The 22,817-nt window shown below is 59.8% G+C and overlaps 9 protein-coding genes across 10 annotated transcripts; 5 read left to right on the top strand and 4 right to left on the bottom strand.

Moving 5' to 3' along the window:
• The first annotated feature begins 527 nt into the window (after positions 1-527).
• On the top strand, positions 528-1,100 carry SDRG_09925 (hypothetical protein). The gene has a single exon (XM_008615891.1). It carries the CDS (start codon positions 558-560, stop codon positions 990-992), a length of 435 nt encoding a protein of 144 aa, XP_008614113.1. The 5' UTR covers positions 528-557; the 3' UTR covers positions 993-1,100.
• SDRG_09924 (serine/threonine protein kinase) lies at positions 1,067-6,396 on the bottom strand. Its single transcript, XM_008615890.1, has 10 exons — positions 5,729-6,396; positions 4,995-5,679; positions 4,671-4,949; positions 3,980-4,624; positions 2,889-3,935; positions 2,784-2,840; positions 2,484-2,742; positions 1,818-2,437; positions 1,546-1,773; positions 1,067-1,500 (listed from the first exon to the last, which is right to left on the bottom strand). The coding sequence occupies exons 1-10, from the start codon at positions 6,379-6,381 to the stop codon at positions 1,114-1,116; spliced, it is 4,860 nt and encodes a 1,619-aa protein (XP_008614112.1). The 5' UTR covers positions 6,382-6,396; the 3' UTR covers positions 1,067-1,113.
• Positions 6,397-6,813: 417 nt separating this feature from the next.
• On the top strand, positions 6,814-9,592 carry SDRG_09923 (hypothetical protein; the record flags this gene model as incomplete). The annotated part of the gene is made up of 12 exons (XM_008615889.1): positions 6,814-7,110; positions 7,161-7,355; positions 7,422-7,621; positions 7,662-7,745; positions 7,797-7,983; positions 8,027-8,095; positions 8,140-8,193; positions 8,238-8,297; positions 8,344-8,478; positions 8,525-8,773; positions 8,823-9,354; positions 9,402-9,592. The coding sequence occupies 12 exons, from the start codon at positions 6,814-6,816 to the stop codon at positions 9,590-9,592; spliced, it is 2,253 nt and encodes a 750-aa protein (XP_008614111.1).
• Positions 9,571-10,676, bottom strand: SDRG_09922 (hypothetical protein). The gene has a single exon (XM_008615888.1). The coding sequence runs from the start codon at positions 10,633-10,635 to the stop codon at positions 9,625-9,627; it is 1,011 nt and encodes a 336-aa protein (XP_008614110.1). The 5' UTR covers positions 10,636-10,676; the 3' UTR covers positions 9,571-9,624.
• A 692-nt stretch (positions 10,677-11,368) lies between these two features.
• Positions 11,369-12,180, top strand: SDRG_09921 (hypothetical protein). Its single transcript, XM_008615887.1, has one exon. It carries the CDS (start codon positions 11,418-11,420, stop codon positions 12,129-12,131), a length of 714 nt encoding a protein of 237 aa, XP_008614109.1. The 5' UTR covers positions 11,369-11,417; the 3' UTR covers positions 12,132-12,180.
• A 603-nt stretch (positions 12,181-12,783) lies between these two features.
• On the bottom strand, positions 12,784-14,009 carry SDRG_09920 (hypothetical protein). Its single transcript, XM_008615886.1, has 5 exons — positions 13,513-14,009; positions 13,396-13,463; positions 13,281-13,352; positions 13,147-13,235; positions 12,784-13,094 (listed from the first exon to the last, which is right to left on the bottom strand). Exons 1-5 carry the CDS (start codon positions 13,981-13,983, stop codon positions 12,904-12,906), a joined length of 891 nt encoding a protein of 296 aa, XP_008614108.1. The 5' UTR covers positions 13,984-14,009; the 3' UTR covers positions 12,784-12,903.
• Positions 14,010-14,441: 432 nt separating this feature from the next.
• Positions 14,442-17,028, top strand: SDRG_09919 (hypothetical protein). Its single transcript, XM_008615885.1, has 2 exons — positions 14,442-14,940; positions 14,990-17,028. Exons 1-2 carry the CDS (start codon positions 14,494-14,496, stop codon positions 16,922-16,924), a joined length of 2,382 nt encoding a protein of 793 aa, XP_008614107.1. The 5' UTR covers positions 14,442-14,493; the 3' UTR covers positions 16,925-17,028.
• A 516-nt stretch (positions 17,029-17,544) lies between these two features.
• Positions 17,545-17,902, bottom strand: SDRG_09918 (hypothetical protein). The gene has a single exon (XM_008615884.1). The coding sequence runs from the start codon at positions 17,880-17,882 to the stop codon at positions 17,631-17,633; it is 252 nt and encodes an 83-aa protein (XP_008614106.1). The 5' UTR covers positions 17,883-17,902; the 3' UTR covers positions 17,545-17,630.
• A 731-nt stretch (positions 17,903-18,633) lies between these two features.
• Positions 18,634-22,694, top strand: SDRG_09917. Of its 2 annotated transcripts, XM_008615882.1 has the most exons (8): positions 18,634-19,252; positions 19,302-19,544; positions 19,589-20,134; positions 20,183-20,380; positions 20,427-21,479; positions 21,526-21,855; positions 21,898-21,973; positions 22,022-22,694. In XM_008615882.1, the coding sequence occupies exons 1-8, from the start codon at positions 18,737-18,739 to the stop codon at positions 22,624-22,626; spliced, it is 3,567 nt and encodes a 1,188-aa protein (XP_008614104.1). In that variant the 5' UTR covers positions 18,634-18,736; the 3' UTR covers positions 22,627-22,694. The 2 variants fall into 2 exon arrangements, with proteins under 2 accessions (XP_008614104.1, XP_008614105.1); XM_008615883.1 differs by having other exon boundaries at positions 21,526-21,973.
• Positions 22,695-22,817: the final 123 nt, after the last annotated feature.

Below are 22,817 nucleotides of genomic sequence, written 5' to 3'. Positions count from 1 at the left end.
GGAAAAAGTCGAAGCTTCGAGAGGCGCTCGTACCAACTTGAACCTGCGGCGATTTTACCCAGTTGTACTGAATAAGCGAATCCGTCGTTTTGCAGCATACAAACTGCAAGCTCGACCGACAGTTGCATAGCCGCGGGGAAGGGGCAAACCATATGGCCGAACCCGCGGAAGCTTGTCCACGGCGCTTCGATCTCGCTCTTCCAGCAATCGCTTCCTTCATCTCCGTCGAGGGTAGCTCTGCAAAGAGAGAGGTAGTCGATGCAGCAAAGATATTTCGACTAACTCGTGGGCCACGTAAGCGCTCGGACGGAGCTTTCGCTAAGTTTCGCGAATGTGTGCGTTTAGATTTCCACCAATCACAGCGCGTCCTTTTAAGTGATCTATTTATGTCGAACGTATTTTAATGTGGTGCATCGGTCACAGAACTTGGGTTTTGTAAGAGTGGCGTCAGTTGCTGCAATGAAACGTTTAAAATAATTTGCGCCGAATTCTGCGTAAACTTCGAGCATAGATCTCCACTTTTCCTTTTTCAGATCCCAACCAACATCAATACTCCGATGGACCTCAAGAACCTTGCCCGCCGCTTCAGCCGCAGCGACGAGACGCCGACGTCGCCGCCGCCCGCGCCCTTTGCCCGCCCGGCCAGCATCGACACGGCGCCCGTGCCCTTTGGCCACAACACGGGAGACCATGAGGAGCTGCGCCGCGCCCGCCGCACCCGCAGCAAGAGCGAGTGCCTCCTCCTGGCCAAGAACCACTCGAAGAGCGACCTCCCGACGCCGTGCCAGGACTACATTTCGCAGATCCAGCTCATCATGGCCAAGAACGAGACGTCGCGCAGCCGCAACGGCAGCAACAGCAGCACGACCTCGGCCACGTCGCCGGTCGGCTCCAAGTCGACGCCGCCGACGCCCGTGGGGCCGGACGCAGCGTTCGTGCACCGCCGACGCAGCAACTCTGTGCGGACGAGCGCAATCCCGGCCACCGAGTAAGCGTCCCGCCTTGGCCTATCTAATCGTTATCTATCTCGCGCCCACGTCGAAGGCGCTATCTTAAAAGCCGCTCGTCCTCGTAATAAATAATCTCTGTTGTACGTCTTACGACCTTTTGAGTTTACGGTGCAACGCGCTGGTAGTAGTACTGGCGCTGCGCCGACCGCCATGACAGGCCCGCTGGGATCGCGGCCACGTGCCGGGTCGTCCGCGTCGTCTTGTCGACCGCATGCGTGATGCACCGGCAAACGCTGCAGCCGTAGACACTCCACTCGGGCAAGTCGCCGAGAAGCTCGGGCACCGCCCGCGACGGGAGGTGGGCCAAATCGCGCGGCTCGATCGTCGACGCGAGGAGCCACGCCACAGAGAAGGCGCCACCGTAGGTCGCTGCCAGCGCGTTCTTCAGCTGTTGGTCGACATATGCACAGAGAGCACACGGTTTCTGCGCATCGCAGCACACGACCGTCGAGATCGTCGTGAGCTCGAGGCTGCACTGTCCGCAAAAGCACTAGAAGACACCAGTATCGCACCAGAGGTCGCTCGACGCACGCACCTGAAAGGCGACGGCGGCGTCGTGCAGGGTCGTGCGCTCCCGCGTCTCCTCCCAGAGAAAGAGGTGGGCGAGGGCCTTTGGCGACGGTGTGTAGCCTGCGTATGGGTTGATTGCGCGCTGCGCTTCCTTGACGGCTTCAAAGCCCGAGAGCCCGAAAAACGTCATCTTGAACATGTAAACAATAACAAGGAGCGCCGGCACCAAGTCGGGGGGCGCCAGGAGCACCGCCTATTCCATGCGTTGCGACAAGATCCGAACACGCGGCTGCGTACTGTCTTGGTGCGGGCGACGTGCAGCTCCCAGAGCCGCCGGCAAATCTTGGGCGAGAGACCGAATAGCTGTGCCATGTAGTGGTCGTCTATCTCGCTCGCACGCTCATCGAGCGCCGCATCGTTCTCGTCGTCGAGCGTCGTTGTTGCCTGGCGCCGCGGCGGCGCCACAAGGGGGACGTAGCTGCTCGCGTCAGCCGCAAAGCGCACGATGACGTCGGTCGCCAACACCGCGTCGGCGGTCGTCGCGACGAAGAGGCGGTCGTGGAGCTGGAACCGAGTTGGCTTTTTCGACGCGACGCAGCCATAGTCGATGCGGATGCGGTGGCTTATGGCCTCGAGCGTCGACGGTGCGAGCAGCGGCGCGGGCGCACTTTTCTTGCTCAGTAGCGACGACGTGTCGGCTTGGAGGGTGCTCACGAGGCGCTGGATCGCGCTCAGCGTCGGGCGCCCAGCTGCCGACCGCACGAGGATGAAGCGGAGGAGCTGGCAAACCACCTGCGTGTGGGCGTCGACGTTGCCGTTGAAGTTGCTCAGGCTCGACCGGAGCGTAGCTTCGTGCGTCGGCGTCACGATCGACGCGGACGAGTGTTTGAGATGCGCGTAAAACTCGGACCAGTCGTCTAGACAACAACAAGTGTTTCGCGCTGGATCGAGAGTCGACAATACCGTAGCAAAACATGAGCTGGCCGGTTAGGAGCTCGTAGAGGAGACAGCCGAGCGCCCAAATGTCGGCGGCGGCGCTGATCTTGGTCGTCGTATCGAGCATCTCGGGGCTCCTTATGGCCTCGGTGCCCCGTGTGTGGAGGCAGTCGAATTCAGGGTTGCGCGGCGTCGCATTGACGAACGACTCGCCAAAGTCGCCCATGCAGAGGTCGAACGTTGCGTTCCCCGGCCAGTACGCCTCGCGAAGCAGCACATTCTCACACTATTCACGTATAAGAGCCGCTGGAGACAAGTTGTCGTCACCTTGATGTCAAGATGCGTCACGTGGGTCGCGTGGATGGCCGCGACCGCGCTGCAGACCTACAACATGGGTTGCAGGTACCGAGGCACTGGAAGAAAGGTCGTGACCTCGCCAAAGATGGTCATGAGCACGTTGAACGGGTCGGGAAACGCGTAGACGTGACTCGCCCACCACTCTTTGAGGTTGTGCGGCGCGTACTCCATCGCGATGTAGTACCCGTCCTCCGAGACGCCGTAGTCGAGGATCTGGATGGCCGCGACGCAGCCGCGGAGGTGCTGGAGCACGAGCACCTCGTTGTAGAGAGCGCTCACCACCGAGCGCTCGTGCGCGTACGTCTGCGGCGCGAGGAGCTTGATCGCGAGGCTCTGGGCGTCGCGCAGCGGTATTTCGGCCGTGCACTTGTAGATGGTCCCGAACGCGCCTTGGGCCTTGGACTCGAACTCTTTAAAGTAGAGCGACGATTTGGAGAACGACGTGGACGAGAGCCGAAGGAGACGCTCTTGCGCGCGAAGCCGGTCGCTCCGAGGCACCGTCCACGGCGGGTACGTGCAGAGCCACTCGTCAAGAATGTCGGCCTCGGCCGCGAGCAGTCGCGGAAGGTGGAACAACACGTCGAGCCCCAGCACATTGGCATTCTTGGGCTGCGCAAAGCGCCCGCCGACAAACGGGTGCAAGTGGACGTCGTTGGCGTCGACAGCGTACGACAGCAGCAGCTCGACAAAGTCGATAAAATGGCGTCCGTCGCCTGCGAGGAGCGCCAGTGCACGCACTTCGTTATCCACCGTTTCGTCTTGGTCGCCCTCCGTGCTCCTATGGCTGCTGTCGTTGACAGGCTTGGAGGGTTTTAGCGCAAGTGCAAGGTTGAGCAGTGGGACACCGGCTGTCGTCGTCGGTGTCAGTGGCATTGTGGGCATTCTGGGACTGCTGCCGTGCTGCAGCTGGAGTAACCCTGGCGTGGGAGCGACGGAGGTGTTAACGACAAAGGGAAAGAGCGCGCGGGTGACGAACGGTAGCAGCGGGGACGATGCTGGCGCAAGGGTGGTGACGCAGCGCCAGAGACCGAGACTGCGGGCGTCGCACACGCCATGGTAAAACGCTTCGAGGAAGCAGCTCCAGAGCGCATCAAACATGCCTTGTCGGTTCAAAACGCGCATCTAGATGACACGACATCAACTCAGCGACAAGTCGTCGTACGTACCTCGCGGAGAGCCGCCACGTGCACAATGTGCAGCATCGCCACGTAGGCCTCCGTGGCCGACACCGTCATGGACCGCGTGAATGGGAAGGGTGTCGCCAGCACACACGTGACGATGGCGTCGAGGCCGGGAGGCACCTCATTCTCGTCCCCCATGTCCATGCAGCGCGCAATCCACCTGAGGAGCGCTGCTCGTTGGGCGTGGCGAGCGTCGGACGACCGCGGGTTGACGTCAACGCCAAAGACGATGACGGCGTGCCGCTGGGCGAGCGCCAGTGGCGGCCCGTGCGACCACGCCCAGGACGCAAACGCTTTTTGGTTGTCGGCGTCGAGGCGCGCAAACAGGGCATCGCAAACCTCAAAGTACGGCGTCGCGCTCGCTGGGGCTAGTTCGGTACTCATCAAGCTGAAGCGGGACAAGACGCAGTCGAGGCCTTTGTCTTTGGGCCAGCAAATCGTCTTGAACGGCGCGAGGAGCTGCGGAAGAAGACGGAGGAGATGCTCCGGTGGCGTCGACTGCGTCTCGAGAACCGCGACGACATAGTCGCCCACGCACGGCTCGGTCATGTTTTGTGCCAGCTCAAAGAGCTGAAGCCAGGTGGGGAGGAGTGACGAGCATGCATGGGCGTGCGAAGTCCAATAGAGCATCTAAAGTGGACATATCTAGTCCACTGGTGACACCATAGGATTCTACCTCGTGGACTTCCAACTCGAGCGTGCGCGGCCAATTGGGCTCGCAGAGCACGGTGCCGAGAAGCATGAGCGGCTCGAGCGCACGCAGCACAAAACCGAGGATTGTTACGAGCATCGGCGTCGTCTTGTCGTTGGCGCAGGCTTCGCAGACGGGCTTGGGCGGCGCGATAGTCGGGGCGATCGACGCCCGAGGCGCCGTCGGACGTGGCGGGGTCCGCGGCAGCTTGGAGTACTCGTCGCGGACGAACGCAATGTTCTTGTGGCTAAAGCGTAGTGCCGCCTACAGATGCATGGGCCCCTCGAACAAAATGTAATGAGGGACGACCTGCTCGGCGAGGGCGACCCAGCTCGGGGTTGCTTCGGCTGTTGTCGTAAGGCGCAGGTCCGGAGCGACACTCGAGGTAGTTACGACGTACTCGCAGCGCATGGGCCCCCGGTTGCTCATGAGCGTTTTGTACTGCTTGAGCACGAGTGCGATGCCGTGGTTGTGGAAGAAGATGCGGGGCACGTCCTGGAGCGCAAAGAGGTCGCTCAAAATCGAAAACAGATACGCCACGTCGCTTCGCGCCTCGTCGAGTCGTAGAAGTACGAGCTGCAGCAGCTGCTCGAGGCCGATTGAGTGCGCCTCGTAGAGCTCTGCGAGGCGCACGATGAAGGCTTTGGCGCCAGTACTCGTCACAACCGCACACGCCCGCTTCCCGCCCGTGCGATGCGGCTGCAACGACAGGAGCGCCGCTGCCGCGTCCAATCGCTTCTTTAAGAGGTTTTCGTGGGCCTCGAGGCCAGGCAAGTCGAGCCACGCACTCAAGTCGGCTTGCAGCGGCCCGTCGCCATCGCGAATGCGCTCGGTATGCACCTGGATCGAGACGAGGAGGTCGAGCTCGGTCGCGTCGGCGGGTGGCGGCTCTGGTGCGTGGGCGCTCGTGTACATGAGGTTTTCGATCGACGCGCGGCGCATCTTGGGCACAAAGTTGGCTGGCATGCACACAACGTCCTTGATGTCGCTGAACCTAATATGCACAATGTTGTCATCCTCCCTGCAAAAAGCCGCGATCGCACGTGATGTTCCACGGAAACGGAATCGCCCAGCTCTTGGAGGTGAACCAAAATGCACCACTCGTCGTCGGTAAACGCACGTCGATGCGGCGACCCTCAAAGTTGAAGCACAGAGGGTACGACGCGCCGCCAACGAGCAGCGCTATGCCCAGTCCCCGCGCCTTGGTTGGCACAAGGATCGTGGGTTTGGTGGCGTCGGGAGCAACGAGCGATGCGTCCTGGCAGATCTCGCTCACCTTGATACTCACCTGCGGCATGAACTCGCGCCAGTAGAAAGCGACGTTGGCAAACGCATCTGCCGACAAGCGAACTTCGTGCTCGGCCGACCCGACGCGCCACTCGATAAAGGACTTCGTGCGCTGAAACCAAGGCGACGGGCCGAGCGGAAGCCGCGCAAGCTGCTGGTGCGTGCGATAGCGCACCATAATGGAGAGGGACGTGATGGGCGCCCGCGCAGGCTTCCAGAAACGAATCGGCGACTCGAATATGAGGAGGTAGCTGCCCATGGGCTGGCCCTCGAGGTACCGGCGGGCGGACGCAACGTCCGGCGCGATCACCGCCACGAAGGCCTTCTCGTCGGGCCCATCGAGTGGTGCGATGCGGACGCGGCCAGGGCGCACCATGGACGAGGTCGTCGTCATTGGCGGCGCTGCCATCGTTGCCGCCCGAAAAAGGCCAAGAGTAACCGATCTCGGCCAGAGAAACACCTCAAACTCTGTTTACCCACCAATTACAGTGGACTCGAACAGAATTTGGGCAAACCGAGACGATGGGGATCATCATGCATGCGCTTTGAGGAGGGTATCGGACCGCCTCGCCAAGGTGTTATCTGCAACACACCCGACGCACACTGTGCACTAGCCGACCACAGGGGATTCCGTTGCGTGTCAAGCTTGATTTCTGCCGTTTGGTGCAAACTGAGCTGCAGGTGGTGGCCCTTTGGCTGCACGAATGCGAGGTCGGCGGCAACACGCTTTTTGATTTGTCCCTAAGGAAGGGCCAAGCATGTGTGGGTCGAGTAAAACCTCCTTAAAACGTAATATCTCTCGCCACTTTAACGCAAGATCAGCGTGGTCACGAAAGGGCAGATGAGCATCCCGTGGCCCGTGAACCGGCTGAGCTACGAAGCCATTTCGGACGACGACCATGCGTTCGTCGAGCGCACCTTCACCGGCCGCTGCGATGCGCCGCTGGTCGCCAAGTGGGTCCAGCAGTTCAAGCCGAAAGCGTCGTTCCAGAAGCGGCTTCTCGTCATCTCAAAGTACCGCGTGCTGACGCTCAAGCCTCAGACCATTGGTGCCAAGCTCAAGGTCGCCAAGGACTGGGCGCTCCTCGACCTGCTCAAGCTGCAGGTCGACGCCTCCGAGAGCGCGCACACCCTCAAGGTACGCACGCGAGCGACTGCGATGGTGCTCACGGACCTCATGGCCGATAGCTCATCTTCAAAGCCGGGCGCATTCTGCAGCTGGACCCGGGCGTGCACTGCGAAGATGTGGCGCGGACACTCCAGCGCTGCCTCCATACGATGGCACTCGCGTACCCGCCTGCGTCCAAGCCCAAGATGGTGCTGCCGCTTGGCCTCGCCTGGGACGAGTTTACCCACGACGCGCCAAGGCTTACGGACGCATACATATCCTTTTCCACATAGCTTTGTCGACGCTTCTTGAGCCAAGGAAAGTTCCTTGACGGAGGATACCGAGCGTATTGCGACTGGTACAAGGCGCCCTTCCGCGACTGGGTCGCCGCCAAGCTGGAAGAGAGCAGTGTCGCGACGCCACCCGTGCTTGACTACGAAGCGTGCCTCTTGGCGGGCGGTGGTGAGATGGAGACAGCCGAGAAAACGCTTGATGCCATGGCTGTTGTGAGCACCTGTCGTTTTGCTCCTTCGTTCCAGGGGTAAATCACTGCGTCCTTCGAGGCTCATACGATTCGGTAGCCTCCTTGTGCACGACGTGGTCCTTGACGATGACGGCGTGTCACGCGCCTTTGAAACCATTGGCTACAACCCCAACCTCCGCGAGTACGCTCCACGCCATGCCACCATCTCGGAGTGCAGTCGCAAATATCGTAGGCTCCGACTGACTAAAGTGCACCTCTCGCGATCGGCACTGAGCGCGCTTGAAGAGGTGGTGCAGTGCAAGCTCAAGGACCCAAGCTCGTGGCGACTCGAGACGATCGATCTTTCCGAGAACAAGCTGGCGCGGGAAATGGTCGTCGCGCTGGCTTCGTGCCTCAAGCAGTTTCCGTCCGGGTTGCACGTACGTCCTCAACCTGTTTCTTCTCGGGCTTGAGAGAGCGCAGAACTTGTATTTGGCCAAATGTGGCATGACCCACGTGCTGCCGCTCGTGACGACGCTCAAACTTCCGAGCGTCCGACGACCCATCTTCGCTTCATGTTCTCATGGGCTGGGTAGTGGACAGCGACGCTGCGAGTGCTCGATCTCTCGTTCAACCCGCTCGACTTGCAGGTAGCCTCGTTGTATATGGAGGTGCTAGTATTGCTTGGGCGTAGAGCTCGACAGCGCTCACCGAGTGGCTTGGGCGAGCCTCCTCCCTCACGCGGCTGGCAGTGGTGAGTATCATCGCCGTAGCATTGTGGTTTAGATGGTTTGGTGCAGGCAGGCACAAATATCGATGCGGCAAAGCTCCTGAGATCGATCCATCTCAACACGGTACTGCACACGTCGTCGCTCCTGTCGCTCGACCTCTCGCACTTGACGCTCAAAGACGAAGCTGTTGCCGACCTGGGTGCGGTGCGTGGCGTCTTGTCATGCGCAGTCGACGCAGGTCATTTGCTAGATCCTTGGCGCAACGCAGAGCCTCGCGAGTCTCGTGCTCCGGAACTTGAGCGTGCCCAAGCGTGGGTTGGAGACGATTTTGACGCCGTGGTTCGCCAACCCAAGGTTCACGTCGCAGCCATTGAGTCTCGACATGAGTGAAAACGACTTGAGCACCAAGGGCAAAGTCCTCGCCGACCTGTTTTTGGCGTCGCCGCTCGTGTTGCGCGAGAGTCTCTGGTTGAACCAGTGTGGGCTCCGAGACGAGGCCGTGCGTCGTTGCCGCCGCACTCGTTATGACTGACAGGACCATTGCGTAGCTCGCCGTGGTCGTTGCCGCCTTGAGCTCGTGCCGTCAACTCCGCGCGCTGCATCTCGAAAACAACGGCGGGACGCCGCTCGCCTCGATGCTTGGCGCGTTCTTCTCGGGTCCGCTCGAGATGCGCCCTGGCGACGCCTTTGCCACGCTCCTCACCTCGTCGCGTGCGCTGCAAGAGCTCTACATAGGCAGCACGATACCCTCGCTGCGCTACCCCCTCTCGGTGCTGCGCCCGATTGTCCACTCGATAGGCTCGTCGGCGTCGAGCCTCGAGGTGCTCGACCTCTCTGGCAACCGTGGCGGCGATGAAGTCGCCTTGTGCCTCGCCTCGGCGCTGCCCAAAACCACCAAGCTCCGCGCGCTCTTCTGGGATGGCAACCACACGAGCGTACTCGGGTTCGAGCGCTTCCACGAAGGACTCTTGCGCAACGCGTCCGTGACGGTGATGCCCGTGCCGATCCAGGACACACGCCGCCTCCTCGACCTCAAGGAGCCGCGCCGCGAGGCTTTGTTTGCCGTCCTCGGCGCGCTCTGTACGCAGCAAGGACGATTAGCCTCCGGCTCATGGGCGTGTATGTAGACGGGTGCATCCAGCGCAACATGGCGGCGGCGACCACGAACGTCCTCGCCTCCGTGATCGTGCGCGAGGATCTGCTGCGTGGGAGCTACGAAGAGGGCGCTCTGTGGCGCAGCACCTTGTTGCGGAACTCGCCGATCGACGTGCGCCAGAGCTGGTCGAGCGCGCTGCAGTCGGTCCAACCAATGGTATAGTGTCAACTAAAAACTGGGTATTACATCTGCTTCTATTCGTTCTTGTGGAGCGTGCCAGCGAGAAATAACTTATTGAAGCTCTTGCCAGCGTAGCGGTTGATGTTGTCGCAGTACGTGTTCATTTGCTTGGTGATGAGGAGCGACTCCAAGCGGCTCGGCTGGTTGAGGGACTTGGCGATCGACGGGTCCTCCTCGGCAAGGAGCTCGTCGCCGTTCTCGCGGCGCACCTTGTTTTCTTCGCGGCGCTTCTGAACCCACTGGCTGTACTGTGCCCGCTGCTTGGCGACCGCGCGCTCGTAGCCCTGGAATTTGTAGTGTTCTTGCGCCAGCTCGTCGGCCCACGCGCTGAGGTTCTGGAGGCTGTTCTCCAAGTACGTGTTGGTCGCAAGGTCGAGGCGGTCAAACTCGCAGTCGGCGAGCTTCTGCGCCTGCAGTTCGAGGAGGTAGCACGTCACAATGTCCGAGTTGTGGAGCTCGATCGGGATCTCCTCGAGCATCGTCGCGGCGCGGATGTCGGCCTTGGCAAAACCTTCCTTCGTGAAGGCCTTGGCCTTGTACGTCTCGAGGAACGCGTCCGTGAGGCGGAAAGCCTTGAGCGAGAGCGCACCCTTCATCGTCTCCAGCGGGTCGTACACGATGCAGATCGCGTTCTGGCCGAGGTTCTTCTGGTACTGGAACTGGTACTCGATCGTCGCCGTCGTCGCGTACGTCGAGTTCATCGCCGACTGGTACCAGCCCACCTTGTTGTTGTCCATGTTGACCTCGCGGAGGTTCTTCATCATGTCGATCTGGTACTCATCCGACTCGGAAGCGAACATGACAGACTTGTCCTTGTTCGTCGGCGACGCCGGCGACGCGCCGGGCGCGGCCGCCACGACCGGCGACGGGAAGCTGTTGGTCACCTCAAGCGTGGCGTCAGCTTCAAGGCCGAGGAGCGAGCCGGCGACGGAGCGGGGAAGATTCTCGTGGCAGTGCTTGATGATCTGGAGCAGCGCAAGGCCCTCGAGCTGGACCTTGTCCACGCGCGTCATGATCTCGGCCATGATGAAGCTGCTGACGGGAAATGGAGGCGCCCGGAAATGACTGAACCAACGGCCTTTGAGCACCAAGCAACACGTATCCGGACCAACCGGACAGTGGACTTCGAACTTCGGATGGTCGACCAGCAAGGCTATGCACACGCGCCTTTAGCTGCCTTGGCCGTCCAGCTCTGCGCGGCAAGCTGTGCGGCAATGCATGGGAATGAAGGCCAGGTATGCTCATGGCAATCGATTGAGGCCTCCTTAAGGTATATCGATGGATGTTTCGTATACCGTCGAGATGCCCGACGGCAGGCCACGTCACTGCGTGAATGCAAACGATCACGAGCTGATGGGTTATTCCCAAAAACGCCGACACGTTTCAATTATGGTAACCTCTACTACAAGCAGTTGCAGCACAGGTCGTCGTGCCAACAATGATGCTCCAACATATTGTAGCCGTCGAGTGACTTCACCGTTGCTGTGTACTGTGGACAATCTAATGCTAACTAACGCATTGCATCAAGTAGGAATGGGCTGGAAAATGTTGTCGAAACTCTCATCTCGGGCTCGAGCACCATGGTTCAGTCGTCCTATGCTGCTGCACAGAGTCCACGACCACAGCTGAAATGTAAGATCTCTCGATATGATGCACTTCAACGCGGTGGAAATGCGTGCGTTTAGACAAAGGCGTCTTGGGGTTCTGATGGACTTCGAACTTCGAGCTCGCATGGCGCGGTTGGGAGATTGATTGGTGGGAAGCGCAGATACCAGTCGTGCCCAAAGAGCATTTTCCAAAAGCCACCATGCCCAAGTCCCGCCGTGTCCGAACGAAGCCGCTTACGCAGACGAGCAAGAAGGGCGCGGACCTCAAGAAGGGCGTCGTCGACTCGATCCGGTCGGCCGTCGATGACTACAGCGCCATCTACGTCTTCTCGTTTGAAAACATGCGCACGAACCACTTCAAGGTGGTGCGCGCCGACTTTGCCGACAGCCGCTTCTTCCTTGGCAAGAACAAGGTCATGAAGGTCGCACTCGGCCGGTCGCCCGAAGAGGAGTACGCCGAGAACCTCTTCAAGCTCTCGAACGACATCTCGGGCAGCGTCGGTCTTCTCATGACCAACAAGGGCGACGACGAAGTCCGTGAGTACTTTGCCAAGCTCAGCGTCGAGGACTACGCCAAGTCGGGCTTTGTCGCGACCGAGACGGTCACGATCCCCGCTGGCCCGCTCTCGCAGTTTGTTGGCTCGATGGTCGAGTCGCTCCGTGCGCTCGGCCTCCCGGTCGACCTCAAGCGCAGCGTCATCACGCTCAACAACGCGCACACGATCTGCAAAGAAGGCCAGACGCTCACGCCCGAGCAGGCCAAGCTCCTCGTCCACTTTGACAAGAAGATGGCCACCTTCAACGTCCAGATGCTCTCGCGGTGGTCCAAGGACGGCCAGTACGCGCGCATCGCCGAGCGCAAGACGAAGGCGTCGGCCAACAACGACGACGAAGACGCCGACATGTCGGACTAATTCCCTACTGTAACTTTTTATAGACAAATCTACATCTGAACTATCTAGATCTGGTGTTTTGCGGAGCTGCCACAAATCTGCGCTCAGGTGGCGTCAACCAGATTTGGTCGCTCGTCGGCTTGGTCAGCAACGTCCCGACGGTGGAAGATGCGTCATTTTTGGCGGGAAAAGTCCACGACAGAGATTGCGCAATACCGATCCAAGGAGAACTTCCATGGCGAATGCAGTCTTCTCCAAAGCCAAACGATTTCGGTCCAGTGTCAAAAGACACCAGCCTTGGCCTTTCTCAAATGACCGACCTCGTATCACTTCATGGCGCCGATGCCCAAAGCCAAGCGACCTACATGTACTCGGGCAAGGATGTTGTACTTACGTGTACTATGGGTGCTCTCTTCCGCATGGTGCTGCCATGATTAGGTCGACGTCGCCATTGCGAGCGATTCGGTCGCAGCTTCCCGCCATTCCGCAAGCCTTGTGCTGTGTTCCGGTTCGTTGCGCGCCAACCTGATCTGTTGTTCAGCGACCGACGAGCGCTGGGCTCATCTTGGGCTGCGAACTACATTTGGCAACGACGAGGTCGCTACGCCGACTGGTTTGCTCGTCGCGCGCGCTTGCGAAGAAGACAACTGACCCGTGTCGACTGGAGTTGTAATAACACTGCGGTATGGTATGGTCTGTGACTCGAGTCGCCGTCCGAACATTGACCGTAGTATCGGCGTTGTCAACCCGTTCAGTTACGGCTCCACAAGGTTGATAAAAAGTTGATTTGTTTCTACTGCCGCAACGCAAAGTCATCGCCGTCAAAGCGGAACGTGCTCGTGTCCAGTGTGAACGCAAAGGACGACCCGACCTTGGGCACGAGGACAACTTTTTCTTTCGCCGTCACGAGCTGAAAGACGTTCTTGTGCTCGGCCAAGACGACGCCTTCAAGCCCGATAAGACCCGGATTCCGCGACCGCACGACTAGAGTCAATAGATATAAGTTGGGATCAGCAAGGATCGAATCGCCGACTACCTCTCAAGAGACAGCCGTTGTAGTCGGCCTTGCGGAGCTTGGCACCAAAAGAACACGTAGCAAACGACGTGCTGGCCGGGATCGCCGACCTATTGAGCGTAGTTCAGCGGCGACAATACACAATAAGTGCTTACAGGTCCTCGTTGCCGATGAGGTCGGCCATGTATTGCAGCCAGAGGTCATGCAGCTCCAAGGCCGACGCATATCTACAAGCGTATTCCTTTAGCGACAATCGATGGAGAAACGTACGGAAGAGATGGCGTGGCGACATGGTAGCCGGCGGCCCGACGCTGCCCTTGGCTCAGGCGCTTGGGAAACTACGGATCGAGATATGTCAGTAGCGCACGACGAGAGCGATGTCTGTACGTGGATGGACTGGAGCGCCGCATTAAGTGGCTTCTTGGCCTTGTGCGGGTTGTGCAGTTGCAGCGCTTTGCTCTTGATCTTCTCCACAAAGTCTTCGGTCGTCGACGGCTTCTTGAGCGCCATCGCTGCGAGCTGCGTCTCGAGAAGCTTGATGTTTTGGCGCCCTTTCGTCGCGCTTGGCGCCAGACGCAGCTTGGTCTCGTCGGTCAGAGTCGCGTAGAGTGGATCCACAATAGCCTTGGGTGCTTGTTGCTTGGCATTCGGTTTGCTGGGTGCAGACTTGGGCTTCTGGTTGCTCTTCTGGTTGTTTTTCTGGCTACCGAGTGCGTTATTGGCTTTCTGGTTGGCCTTTTGGTTGGGCTTGCTCGTCTGGACCACGCCAGGCGCGAGTGGCTTGACATGCGTGAGCTTGGGCTTCTTCGTCGCGAAGGCTGCGTCCAGCGAGTCGAGGAGCTGCTTCCGCTTCTCCATCGCGCTGTTGAGTTGCTGGATCCCAATGATGACGAGTAATTCCTTCAAAGCAGCGCTGTCTGAATCGGGTGCTGGTCGTTCCGGATGCACTCGAAATTCGCACAGATAAAGCGTCCTGGGATCTTGCATCGTTGACGCAGCAAGCCACTTCGAGCGATTGTCTCTGCTACGAGAGGGTCAAGGAGCCCGCTGTACGCAAAGCATCGGCCCCGAGCCGCTTGGCGACATAATATCAGGTGGTATCCGTTTGTTTTCCCTCTAAAACTTATTGCGTAAAGGTCCTCGGTTGGAGTGTACAAGTGTACTGATATAGCGAATATGCAACGTATCCGGACACTGCACTGCCCTGCAGTATATTTCTGCACCTGGGTGCGTTGTAATGAAGGAACATCTCGGTCCATTTGCGATCGGACCAATCAAACGGCGGCAAATTGGGAAGATTATTATTGGTTGGTAGCTGTGGTTTCACCGAGCGCCATCGAATCATCGTCTGTTGAAGTTCTCAAAGCGATGGCCCGCAAAGGATCCGCGATCGCGCCGCAGCGCCCTGCCGCCAAGACGCCTGCTGCCAAGACGCCTGCCGCCAAGACGCCTGCTGCCAAGAAGCCTGCTGCCAAGAAGCCCGCGCCGAAGAAGCCGGCGACGCCCAGCAGCGACGAGGAAGAGGAAGAGCCGACGGACGAAGGCAGCCAGGAAGAGAGTGAGGATGGCGACGACGAGGGCGATGACGACGACGATGAAGACGAGGAGGACGAAGATGACGATGGCTTCGAAGACCAAGGCTCTTCGTCCGACGACGACGATGACGCTGAAGAGGACGACGACGAATCGGAAGACGAACGCGAGACGCGCCGGAAGGTCGAGTCGCGCGAGGAAATGCTCCAGCGCATGCGTGAGGACGGCTCGTTGAAGGTGGCATCGCACTTGCACATGGACGATCTTTCGTCGGACGACGAGGTACTTGCAACCTTCGTAGCAAGAAGGAGAAGCTCACGCAACGTCGTAGGAGGTGCACAACACGATCGGTAACGTGCCGCTCCGTTGGTACGAGGACTACGACCACATTGGTTACACGGTCGACGGCCAGAAGATCATCAAGCAGAACCAGGGCGACGGCATCGACAATGCGATTGCGGCCAAGGACGACCCCAACTACGCCCGCACCATCTATGACGCCTACAACGACCGCAAGGTTGTCATCTCGGACCGCGAGATGGAGATTATCCGCCGCATCCAAGCCGGTGCGTTCGCGCACCCCGAGTTCAACGAGCACCAGGACTACGTCGACTACTTTACGTCCGAGAAGATGATCCACTCGCTCGGCAACGACCAGGAGCCCAAGGCGCGCTTCCTCCCCTCCAAGTGGGAAAAGATGAAGGTCGTCAAGATCATGAAGGGTATCAAGGAAGGCCGCATCAAGCTCGACCAGACGCCCGAGAAGAAGCCCGAGGCGTACGAAATGTGGTTCGAGAACGATGAGGTGCCGGTGACCAAGGGCCCTGCGCACGTCCAGGCCCCCAAGATGGTGCTGCCCGGCCACGCCGAGTCGTACAACCCGCCCGAGGAGTACCTCTTTACGGAAGAGGAGAAGCGTGCGTGGCTCGAGATGGACCCGTCCGACCGCCAGCTCAACTTTATCCCGCAAAAGTTCAACAGTCTCCGCGAGGTCAGCGGCTACTCCAACTTTGTCCGCGAGCGCTTTGAGCGCTGCCTCGACTTGTACCTGTGCCCGCGCGTCAACAAGCGCCGGCTCAACATCGACCCGGAGTCGCTCGTGCCGCAGCTGCCCAAGCCCCGCGATCTCCGTCCGTTCCCCAACACGCTCGCGCTTGCTTTCAACGGCCACACGGGCCGCATTCGCTCGATCTCGATGGACCCTGTGGGCCAGTACCTCGTGTCCGGCTCGGAAGACCACACGGTGCGTCTTTGGGAAGTCGAGACCGGTCGGTGCCTCCACACGTGGCGCATTGGCGCCGTCGTCCACAAGGTCGAGTGGTGCCCCAACAAGGACCACCACGTGGTGGCGGTCGTCGCGGCCAAGAAGATGCTTTTGATTGCGACGGGCACGGGCAACGGCGACGAGACCGACATCACGAACGCGCTCTTTGGCGACATGGAGGGCACGAAGGCGTTCGAGGCGGCCGACAACGACGACGAGAACACGACGGTCGTCGACACCACCGAAGAAGACATTGACGCGGCGGCCCGCAAGGCGCGCATGCCGGTCAAGTGGACCTTCCACCCGAGCAGCGCGCGCCACGGCCGCGGTGTCCGCGTCGTCCTGCACCACGGCGGTCTCGTCACCGACGTGGCGTGGCACTACAAGGGCGACTACCTCTCGACGGTCGTGCCGTCGGCGGATTCGTCCTCTGTCCTCATCCACCAGATCTCGAAGCGGTCGTCGCAGAACCCGTTCACGAAGAAGCTCGGGTCGATCCAAACCGTGGCCTTCCACCCGTCCAAGCCTTTCTTCTTCCTCGCGACGCAGACCCACGTCCGCGTGTACAACCTCGTGCAGCAGGCGATGGTCAAGAAGCTCTCGAGCGGTGTCAAGTGGATCTCGTCGCTGCATGTGCACCCGACGGGCGACCACGTGCTCGTGGGCAGTTACGATCGCCGCCTCTGCTGGTTCGACTTGGACCTTTCGTCGACGCCGTACAAGACGCTCAAGTACCACGAGAAGGCGACGCGCGCCGTCGGCTTCCACAAGAAGTACCCGCTCATGGCGTCGGCCTCGGACGACGGCACGATCCACATCTTCCACGCGATGGTCTACTCGGACCTGATCAAGAACCCGCTCATCGTGCCGCTCAAGATCTTGCGCGGCCACGAGGTCACGGGCGGCCTCGGCGTCATGACGCTCGCCTTCCACCCGACGCTGCCCTGGATCGCCAGCGGCGGCGCCGACAACACGATCCGCCTCTACCAAAACATCCACTAAGGTCGAGGGCTTGGGCGACGGCACTAGAAGCTACAAATATATATTTCTCTCCTTCTCCGTCGCTTGCATCGAGTCGACTCGGGTGGACGCTGTATGCGATCGGTCGCGTCGTCGCGCGGTTGTCACTCGAGTAGCTTGGCATCTGATACCGTGTCTGATAACGCGGCCGCGAGTGGGTGTGTTCGGCGTCGTTCGCCGCCCGGTCGGCGGCAGCTCGAGGTGGACGGCGTGGGCAGAGCAACAATTTCAGCAGCGGAGAGCTGTGGCGGAGTTACAGTATCATCGTAAAGGTCATGGCGTGCGTCTGGCGTGTAACGAAACTGGCAGTAGCTCGGGTGTTGAACCCGTGGTGTTGAACGCAGCTTCCAGAGCACGTTGACGAGGGCGCTCTGTGCTGCAATGTCGGGCATGCACAACGTTGCAGTTGACGAGTCGGGCTTCCTTGATGGCTGGTATCGTTGGGTGACGAGAGGTCGCATTGGCCCAAGCTGGTCATACGTGGCCTTTCTGTCGTCGTGGCGCTTCGGGCGTGCGGTGTCCGCAGCGCCACGCCGCGCCTCTAACGAGCAAGATGTGTGATGTTGCAGATGTGGCGGCGATCATCGAGGCAGCGCAGGTCATATCAAGTCAGAATCGTGGGGTATATTGATCGCATTAGACCAGATATCTGTGCACATAAAGGGACGCCACATAAAATACCGTGCGCTTACTTGCGCTTGAGGCCTGGGAGGCGGAACCAGCGCTTGTTGGGCTTTTTGTTTTCCTGGCCCACGTCGTCGTCGTCGTTGTTGGACTCGCGCTTGACCTTCTTGTCAAAGACTTCGGCGCCAAAGAGCGCACCGCCGGTCGGGTCACCGTTGCCGTCGAGGAGGCTCGAGCCGTCGACCTTGCCCTTGCGGTCCAGCGCCGTGTCGCTGCCCGCGTTGCTCGTCGACTTCTTCCGGCCAAACCCCACCATAATGATACCTGCTCGCAAGTTGGCAAATGACGCGGCTGAGAGTGGGTAATCAGACACGGCGCCATTTGATTGGTCAAAAATGTATGCGCTGCCACACACGGGTCTCTTTTATTGCGACGCGCGTCGCTATTTTTTTTGTTTTTATGAAAAAAGGTATGGATCCTTGGACTTGGCATTGATTTGGACAATTTAATGACAAAAATAAAAGCGAACCCATGCCCAGTCTCGGGAACCGAAAGCCAGCGCGGAAAGAGAACGGGCAGGCGGAGCGTCGCATCTCTGCCCCCGCAACGTCCGCAGACAATCCAAGGCCGGAGGAAGATGGATGCATGGCTGGAGGAAGAGGTATGGCTGGAGGCGGAGGCTTGGCTGGAGGAAGATGGCTGGATGGCTGGAGGAAGTGGTGTGGCTGGAGGCCGAGGCAGGAGAAGGCTCTGCTGATCGGCGATCCCAGGCAAAGGCGTGAAGCACGATGATCGCAATTCTCCAGTGTTACGTCGCTGCTGGCTGCTGTTGGAGCATGGGACGTACAGTTTCGAATGCGCGCGCGTCGGGCTCGAGGCGCGCGATGACCGTGACCAATTGGATCGATGCGCCGGCGACGTCATTGACAGCAGCGAGACCGTCCGCGCAGAGGTGCACGTGTGTCAATGACGGCTGCATAGCTCAAGCCACCATCGCGACAGACGCAGGACAGCTCTACAGGATACGTTGTTCCGTCGTCTCTGGCCACAGAGATGCACTAGTGCGTGCGCAGTAGGACGCTCTTCTGCATTGCGATATCTCCGGCGGTTTTCAGACGGGAACCGCCGCCCTAAATTTGCAGCAACGCTTCCCAGTCGGGAACCGTCACCATGGCGACTGCCGAGAGCACGCTGGAGCTTGTGGCGTCTGAAGTTGTCGCCCAAGTCCTCGCCGAGGTTGTCGCTGACGTGATCGCCAACGACGATCTCGCGCTACCCACGTCGCCGTCCGAGGCGCTGCGCATCGACGTGCCGCTGGATGACGAGACAAGTGCCGAGAAGGTGCCGCCCGATGCGGTCGCGCTAAAGATTGATCCGTCGGTCGCGGACGGGTTTGCGCCCAACCTCGGGTCTCCGACGGGCGACCCGCAGCTGGGCGGGTACCCACCCGACTGCGGCACCAAGCACTACAAGTACCTTTCGTTCGCAAAGTGCCGGCGCGACCGCGGCCTCACGCACCCCATGTGCTACTCGTCGACACTGGTCGACAAGATGAACCACCCGGTGCCGGTGACGTACCCGGTCTGCGGCACGGACTTTGGCGCGCACTCGTTCCACAAGCTCCCGACCGACTCGATGGTGCTGAGCAAGTATGGCCTCGGCATTGCTCTCTACTTCAAGTTCCTCGTACGCATTACGTTTGCATGCTACGTGGCATTGACTTCGATGTCGATAGAAAGTCATGGCCTGGCTCTTCCTCGTCATGTTCATTCTGAGCGTGCCGGCGATGGCCATCTTTGTCATCGGCGGCAGCAGCAACATGGACGCCGTCACGCTCAAGATCCAGAAAAACCCGATCTCGGTCCTCGGCATGACGAGCATGGGCAACCTCGGCCAGCAAACCACCACGTGCGGCCACGCCAAGGTCGGCGATGCCCTCACGCTCACGTGCGACTACGGCGAAATTGGCAGCCTCGTCGTACGATTTGCGTTCGCAAGTAAAATATCAACTTGATCTTCTAGGCGTCGTACTCGAGCTACGACGACCAAGGCACTTGCGCGTGTCCTTCCCGGTATGCGCCCAACGACCAAGGCGCGTGCCAGGCGAGCCCCGTGGACGTGAGTGGCGTCGCGACCTGCTTGGCGTCGGGCCACGGCTGCTACGCGGGCAACTACCCGTCCGTCAACAGTCCTTGCTGCGCGTTTGAGAAGAATGCGGATGGCAGCGCGAACTTCTCGGCGCTGCAAGTGCAAACGGTGGCTGGCTGCAGCGGCCCCTCGGCGCAGTCGATCGTCCAAGGCCTCTGCCTCGGCCAAACCTCGTGCACGATCAACGTCACCGAGTCGAGCGACTATCTCTGGAAGGCCGACAGTTCGTGGAACACGACGTGTCCGCCCGGTGGCAACTCGAGCGTCTTTTGCAGCGCGGGACTTTTGGCGGGTGGCGACTTTTCGACCTGCCCGTCGCCGTCGACGCGCGGGCTCCTCGTCGTCGCGCAGTGCTTTACGACCCAAATTGACATTTCCAACTCATGGGCGTTTCGCATCATGGGCTGGGACGCCATCACGGTACCCGAAGAAATCACTTGTGCAGATCGAACCGGCGCCTTTACGTAGCGCCCCCTGTTTCTCAAGATGGCTGTCGGCCTCGATGTCATCGCGTGCGCCGTCTTCCTCCTCATGGTGGTCTGGATGAAGCGACAAGAGGCAAATGCGATGGCACGCATCGAGCACGAGCGCACAACGGTGCAGAATTACACGGTGCAACTGCTGCACTTGCCAAAGCACACGGATGTCCTCAAGCTCGGGGTCGACGTGCGTCCGCTTCCTATCTGACATCGTTTCCTTATGGTTGAAATAGCTGGCGACGCACCTCGAGACGGTCCTCACTGCCAAGGAGCCCGTGTACAACCCGATCCCAGTCAAGGTCGCCGACGTGCACTTTGGCATGACGAACGCCGTCCAAATCGACGTCATGCGCAAGCGAGGGACGGTGGCAGCGCAGCTCTTTCTCGAGAACCAGCGCATCGCCAAGTTCAAAGCGCTCCAGGAGAAGCTCAAGCCGCACATCTTTGAGAAGCGGCTCGGGAAGCTCCTAAAAGCGTCACGCGCCTTGGACGAGAAGCTGCAAAAGCATGACAAGTGGCTCGACGAGTGGGAGGCGGCGCAAAAAGGCAAAGGGCTCGTCGCGGTCACGGCCTACATAACGTTCGAGGACGAAGAGGGCTACCTCCGCTGTCTGCGCGAGTACCCGAGTCTCGGCGTTTTGCACCGCCTCTTCCAGCCGTACCACAAACGCTTCATGAAGAAGCGCATGCGCATCGAGCCCGCACCAGACCCGACCGACATCATCTGGGAGAACCTCGACTACTCGTGGGCGGCGCGCATGTTGCGCGTGGTCTGCGTCAACATTGTGGCGCTCGCACTCTTGCTGCTGAGTTTTCTCATCATTTACCTCGCAAAGACCAAGAAGAACGAGCTCACGGCCAAGTTTGCGACGCCACTTGCCTGCCCCGTTAACGTGACGCAGTGGGACGTCATCCAGGAGCAAACCGCGTCGTCGTCGCCCGCAATGGCCATGGTCATGTGCTACTGCAAGGCCGCTCTTCTCGCCACCGCGTCGTTACCAGCAACCATGGACTTGGAGTTTTACAACCCCACGACCCAGACGTCGGCCAAGTACTGCAAGACGTGGGGCAGCGAGTACTTGACGATCCAAGCGCTCATGGTCGGGTCCGTCGTCGTTGTCGTCCTTGTCAACGCCCTCCTGACACCTGTCCTGCAGTACCTGGTGCGGCTCCAAAAAAGCCACACGCTCTCGGCCGTCATTGTCTCGACCGTACGCAAAATTTTCCTCGCCCAGTTCTTCAACACGACGCTCATCGTGCTCTTCCTCAACGCCAACCTCAGCGGGGTAGGCGATACTGGACAGGATTGGTCCATTATAGGGTCGACCGTAGATCTCGACCACGTCGGATACCGGGTTTCACTTTGTCGGCTTGTCGCTTTTGAACGGCAAGTACGCCGACTTTAGCGTCGACTGGTACAACGACGTGGGCGTCGCGCTGCTGCTGACGATGCTCATCAACGCCATCTCGCCGCAGATTGGCGTCTTTGTCACGTACCTTCTTCGGCAGGTTGCGCAGTGGCGGGACCGCAGCTTTACGTTCGACTTTACGCGAACTCGGCAAGAGACCCAGCGCGACCTCGAGGCGCTCTACCGCGGCCCCGAGTTTGACCTCGCGACGCGCTACTCTCAGATCATCAACACGATCTTCATTACGCTCCTCGTACGTCTATCGATACGTGGCTTGGATGATGCGATTTGCTAGTTTTCGTCGGGCATGCCGCTCATGCTGCTCATCGGGCTCTTCAGCATCATTATCACGTACTGGACCGATAAGTTTAGTACGAAGATCAAGCCTTGTGGGTTGGGTACTTACGCTTACGATATAGCATTCCTGCGCGTCGTGCGGTCGCCGCCCCAGTACGACGGCCGGATCGCGACCGTCGTGGGCTCAATGCTACCGTACGCGATCTTGCTGCATATGCTCTTTGGCATCTGGATGTACTCGAACACCAACATCTTTCAATCGCCGGCCACCGAGCTCACGCTTCAAGGCTACAATCTCAACGCCGTGCTTGACAAGGGCGGCAAGGTCGTGACCCGTGCGACCGCGATGCCTGCGGCGGTGCTCTTTGCTGCGGCCGTGGCCGGCGTGGCTGTTGTGGTTGTACGACTCGTTGTGTTTCATTACCTCGGCGGTGCGCTACGCTCGGTGTTCCCCATGTGCACGCGCATGCTCAAGGAGACCAAGCCACCGCGGCACCTCCCAAACTACTTCGACGCGCTTCCGCTGCACGTCCTCTCGGACGGCTTGGGGTCAGCGAGCCTCAAGCCGTCGCTCAAGGCGGCGTACGCGGCTGCGATATCCCGCCGCAGCACCGAGGCGAAGGCGTCGTTGCAGCTCAGCGGGTGCCACTCGTACGACATCTTGCACAACCCGAGCTACAAGGAGGCATTCGGAGGCGGCGCGTTTGCGCGGCAGCTGCTCAAGTAGTCTACACGTGTACTATATTCTTGTCTGTAAGCTTCTTCAATCTGCGTAATATTGTCTTTACGACCACCTTGTCACGATCGATCGGAAGAACGCAACCGCGTGTTGCGATTCGCCTCGCCTGACGACGACACTCGGAGGCTCCTACAAAAGGTGCACGAACGGTGTGCTGGAAGTGTGATACAAGGACACGA

Source organism: Saprolegnia diclina (genome assembly GCF_000281045.1).
Source record: "Saprolegnia diclina VS20 unplaced genomic scaffold supercont1.32, whole genome shotgun sequence".
Taxonomy (NCBI): domain Eukaryota; phylum Oomycota; class Saprolegniomycetes; order Saprolegniales; family Saprolegniaceae; genus Saprolegnia; species Saprolegnia diclina.
Note: the sequence above shows the minus strand (reverse complement) of the source record. Positions and strands in the feature narration are given on the sequence as shown.

Coding starts and splice junctions, on each gene's coding strand:
- SDRG_09922 (XM_008615888.1), bottom strand. CDS start 10,635: ATGGCCGAGATCATGACGCGCGTGGACAAGGTCCAGCTCGAGGGCCTT.
- SDRG_09925 (XM_008615891.1), top strand. CDS start 558: ATGGACCTCAAGAACCTTGCCCGCCGCTTCAGCCGCAGCGACGAGACG.
- SDRG_09921 (XM_008615887.1), top strand. CDS start 11,418: ATGCCCAAGTCCCGCCGTGTCCGAACGAAGCCGCTTACGCAGACGAGC.
- SDRG_09924 (XM_008615890.1), bottom strand. CDS start 6,381: ATGGCAGCGCCGCCAATGACGACGACCTCGTCCATGGTGCGCCCTGGC. Junction 4,625..4,670: donor TCGAGTTGGAAGTCCACGAG/GTAGAATCCTAT, acceptor TGTCCACTTTAG/ATGCTCTATTGGACTTCGCA. Junction 1,501..1,545: donor ACGCCGCCGTCGCCTTTCAG/GTGCGTGCGTCG, acceptor GGTGTCTTCTAG/TGCTTTTGCGGACAGTGCAG.
- SDRG_09918 (XM_008615884.1), bottom strand. CDS start 17,882: ATGGTGGGGTTTGGCCGGAAGAAGTCGACGAGCAACGCGGGCAGCGAC.
- SDRG_09917 (XM_008615882.1), top strand. CDS start 18,737: ATGGCGACTGCCGAGAGCACGCTGGAGCTTGTGGCGTCTGAAGTTGTC. Junction 19,545..19,588: donor GCGAAATTGGCAGCCTCGTC/GTACGATTTGCG, acceptor TTGATCTTCTAG/GCGTCGTACTCGAGCTACGA. Junction 21,974..22,021: donor GTACTGGACCGATAAGTTTA/GTACGAAGATCA, acceptor CTTACGATATAG/CATTCCTGCGCGTCGTGCGG.
- SDRG_09919 (XM_008615885.1), top strand. CDS start 14,494: ATGGCCCGCAAAGGATCCGCGATCGCGCCGCAGCGCCCTGCCGCCAAG. Junction 14,941..14,989: donor ATCTTTCGTCGGACGACGAG/GTACTTGCAACC, acceptor GCAACGTCGTAG/GAGGTGCACAACACGATCGG.
- SDRG_09920 (XM_008615886.1), bottom strand. CDS start 13,983: ATGGAGAAGCGGAAGCAGCTCCTCGACTCGCTGGACGCAGCCTTCGCG. Junction 13,353..13,395: donor GTCGCCACGCCATCTCTTCC/GTACGTTTCTCC, acceptor ATACGCTTGTAG/ATATGCGTCGGCCTTGGAGC. Junction 13,095..13,146: donor CAACGGCTGTCTCTTGAGAG/GTAGTCGGCGAT, acceptor TATTGACTCTAG/TCGTGCGGTCGCGGAATCCG.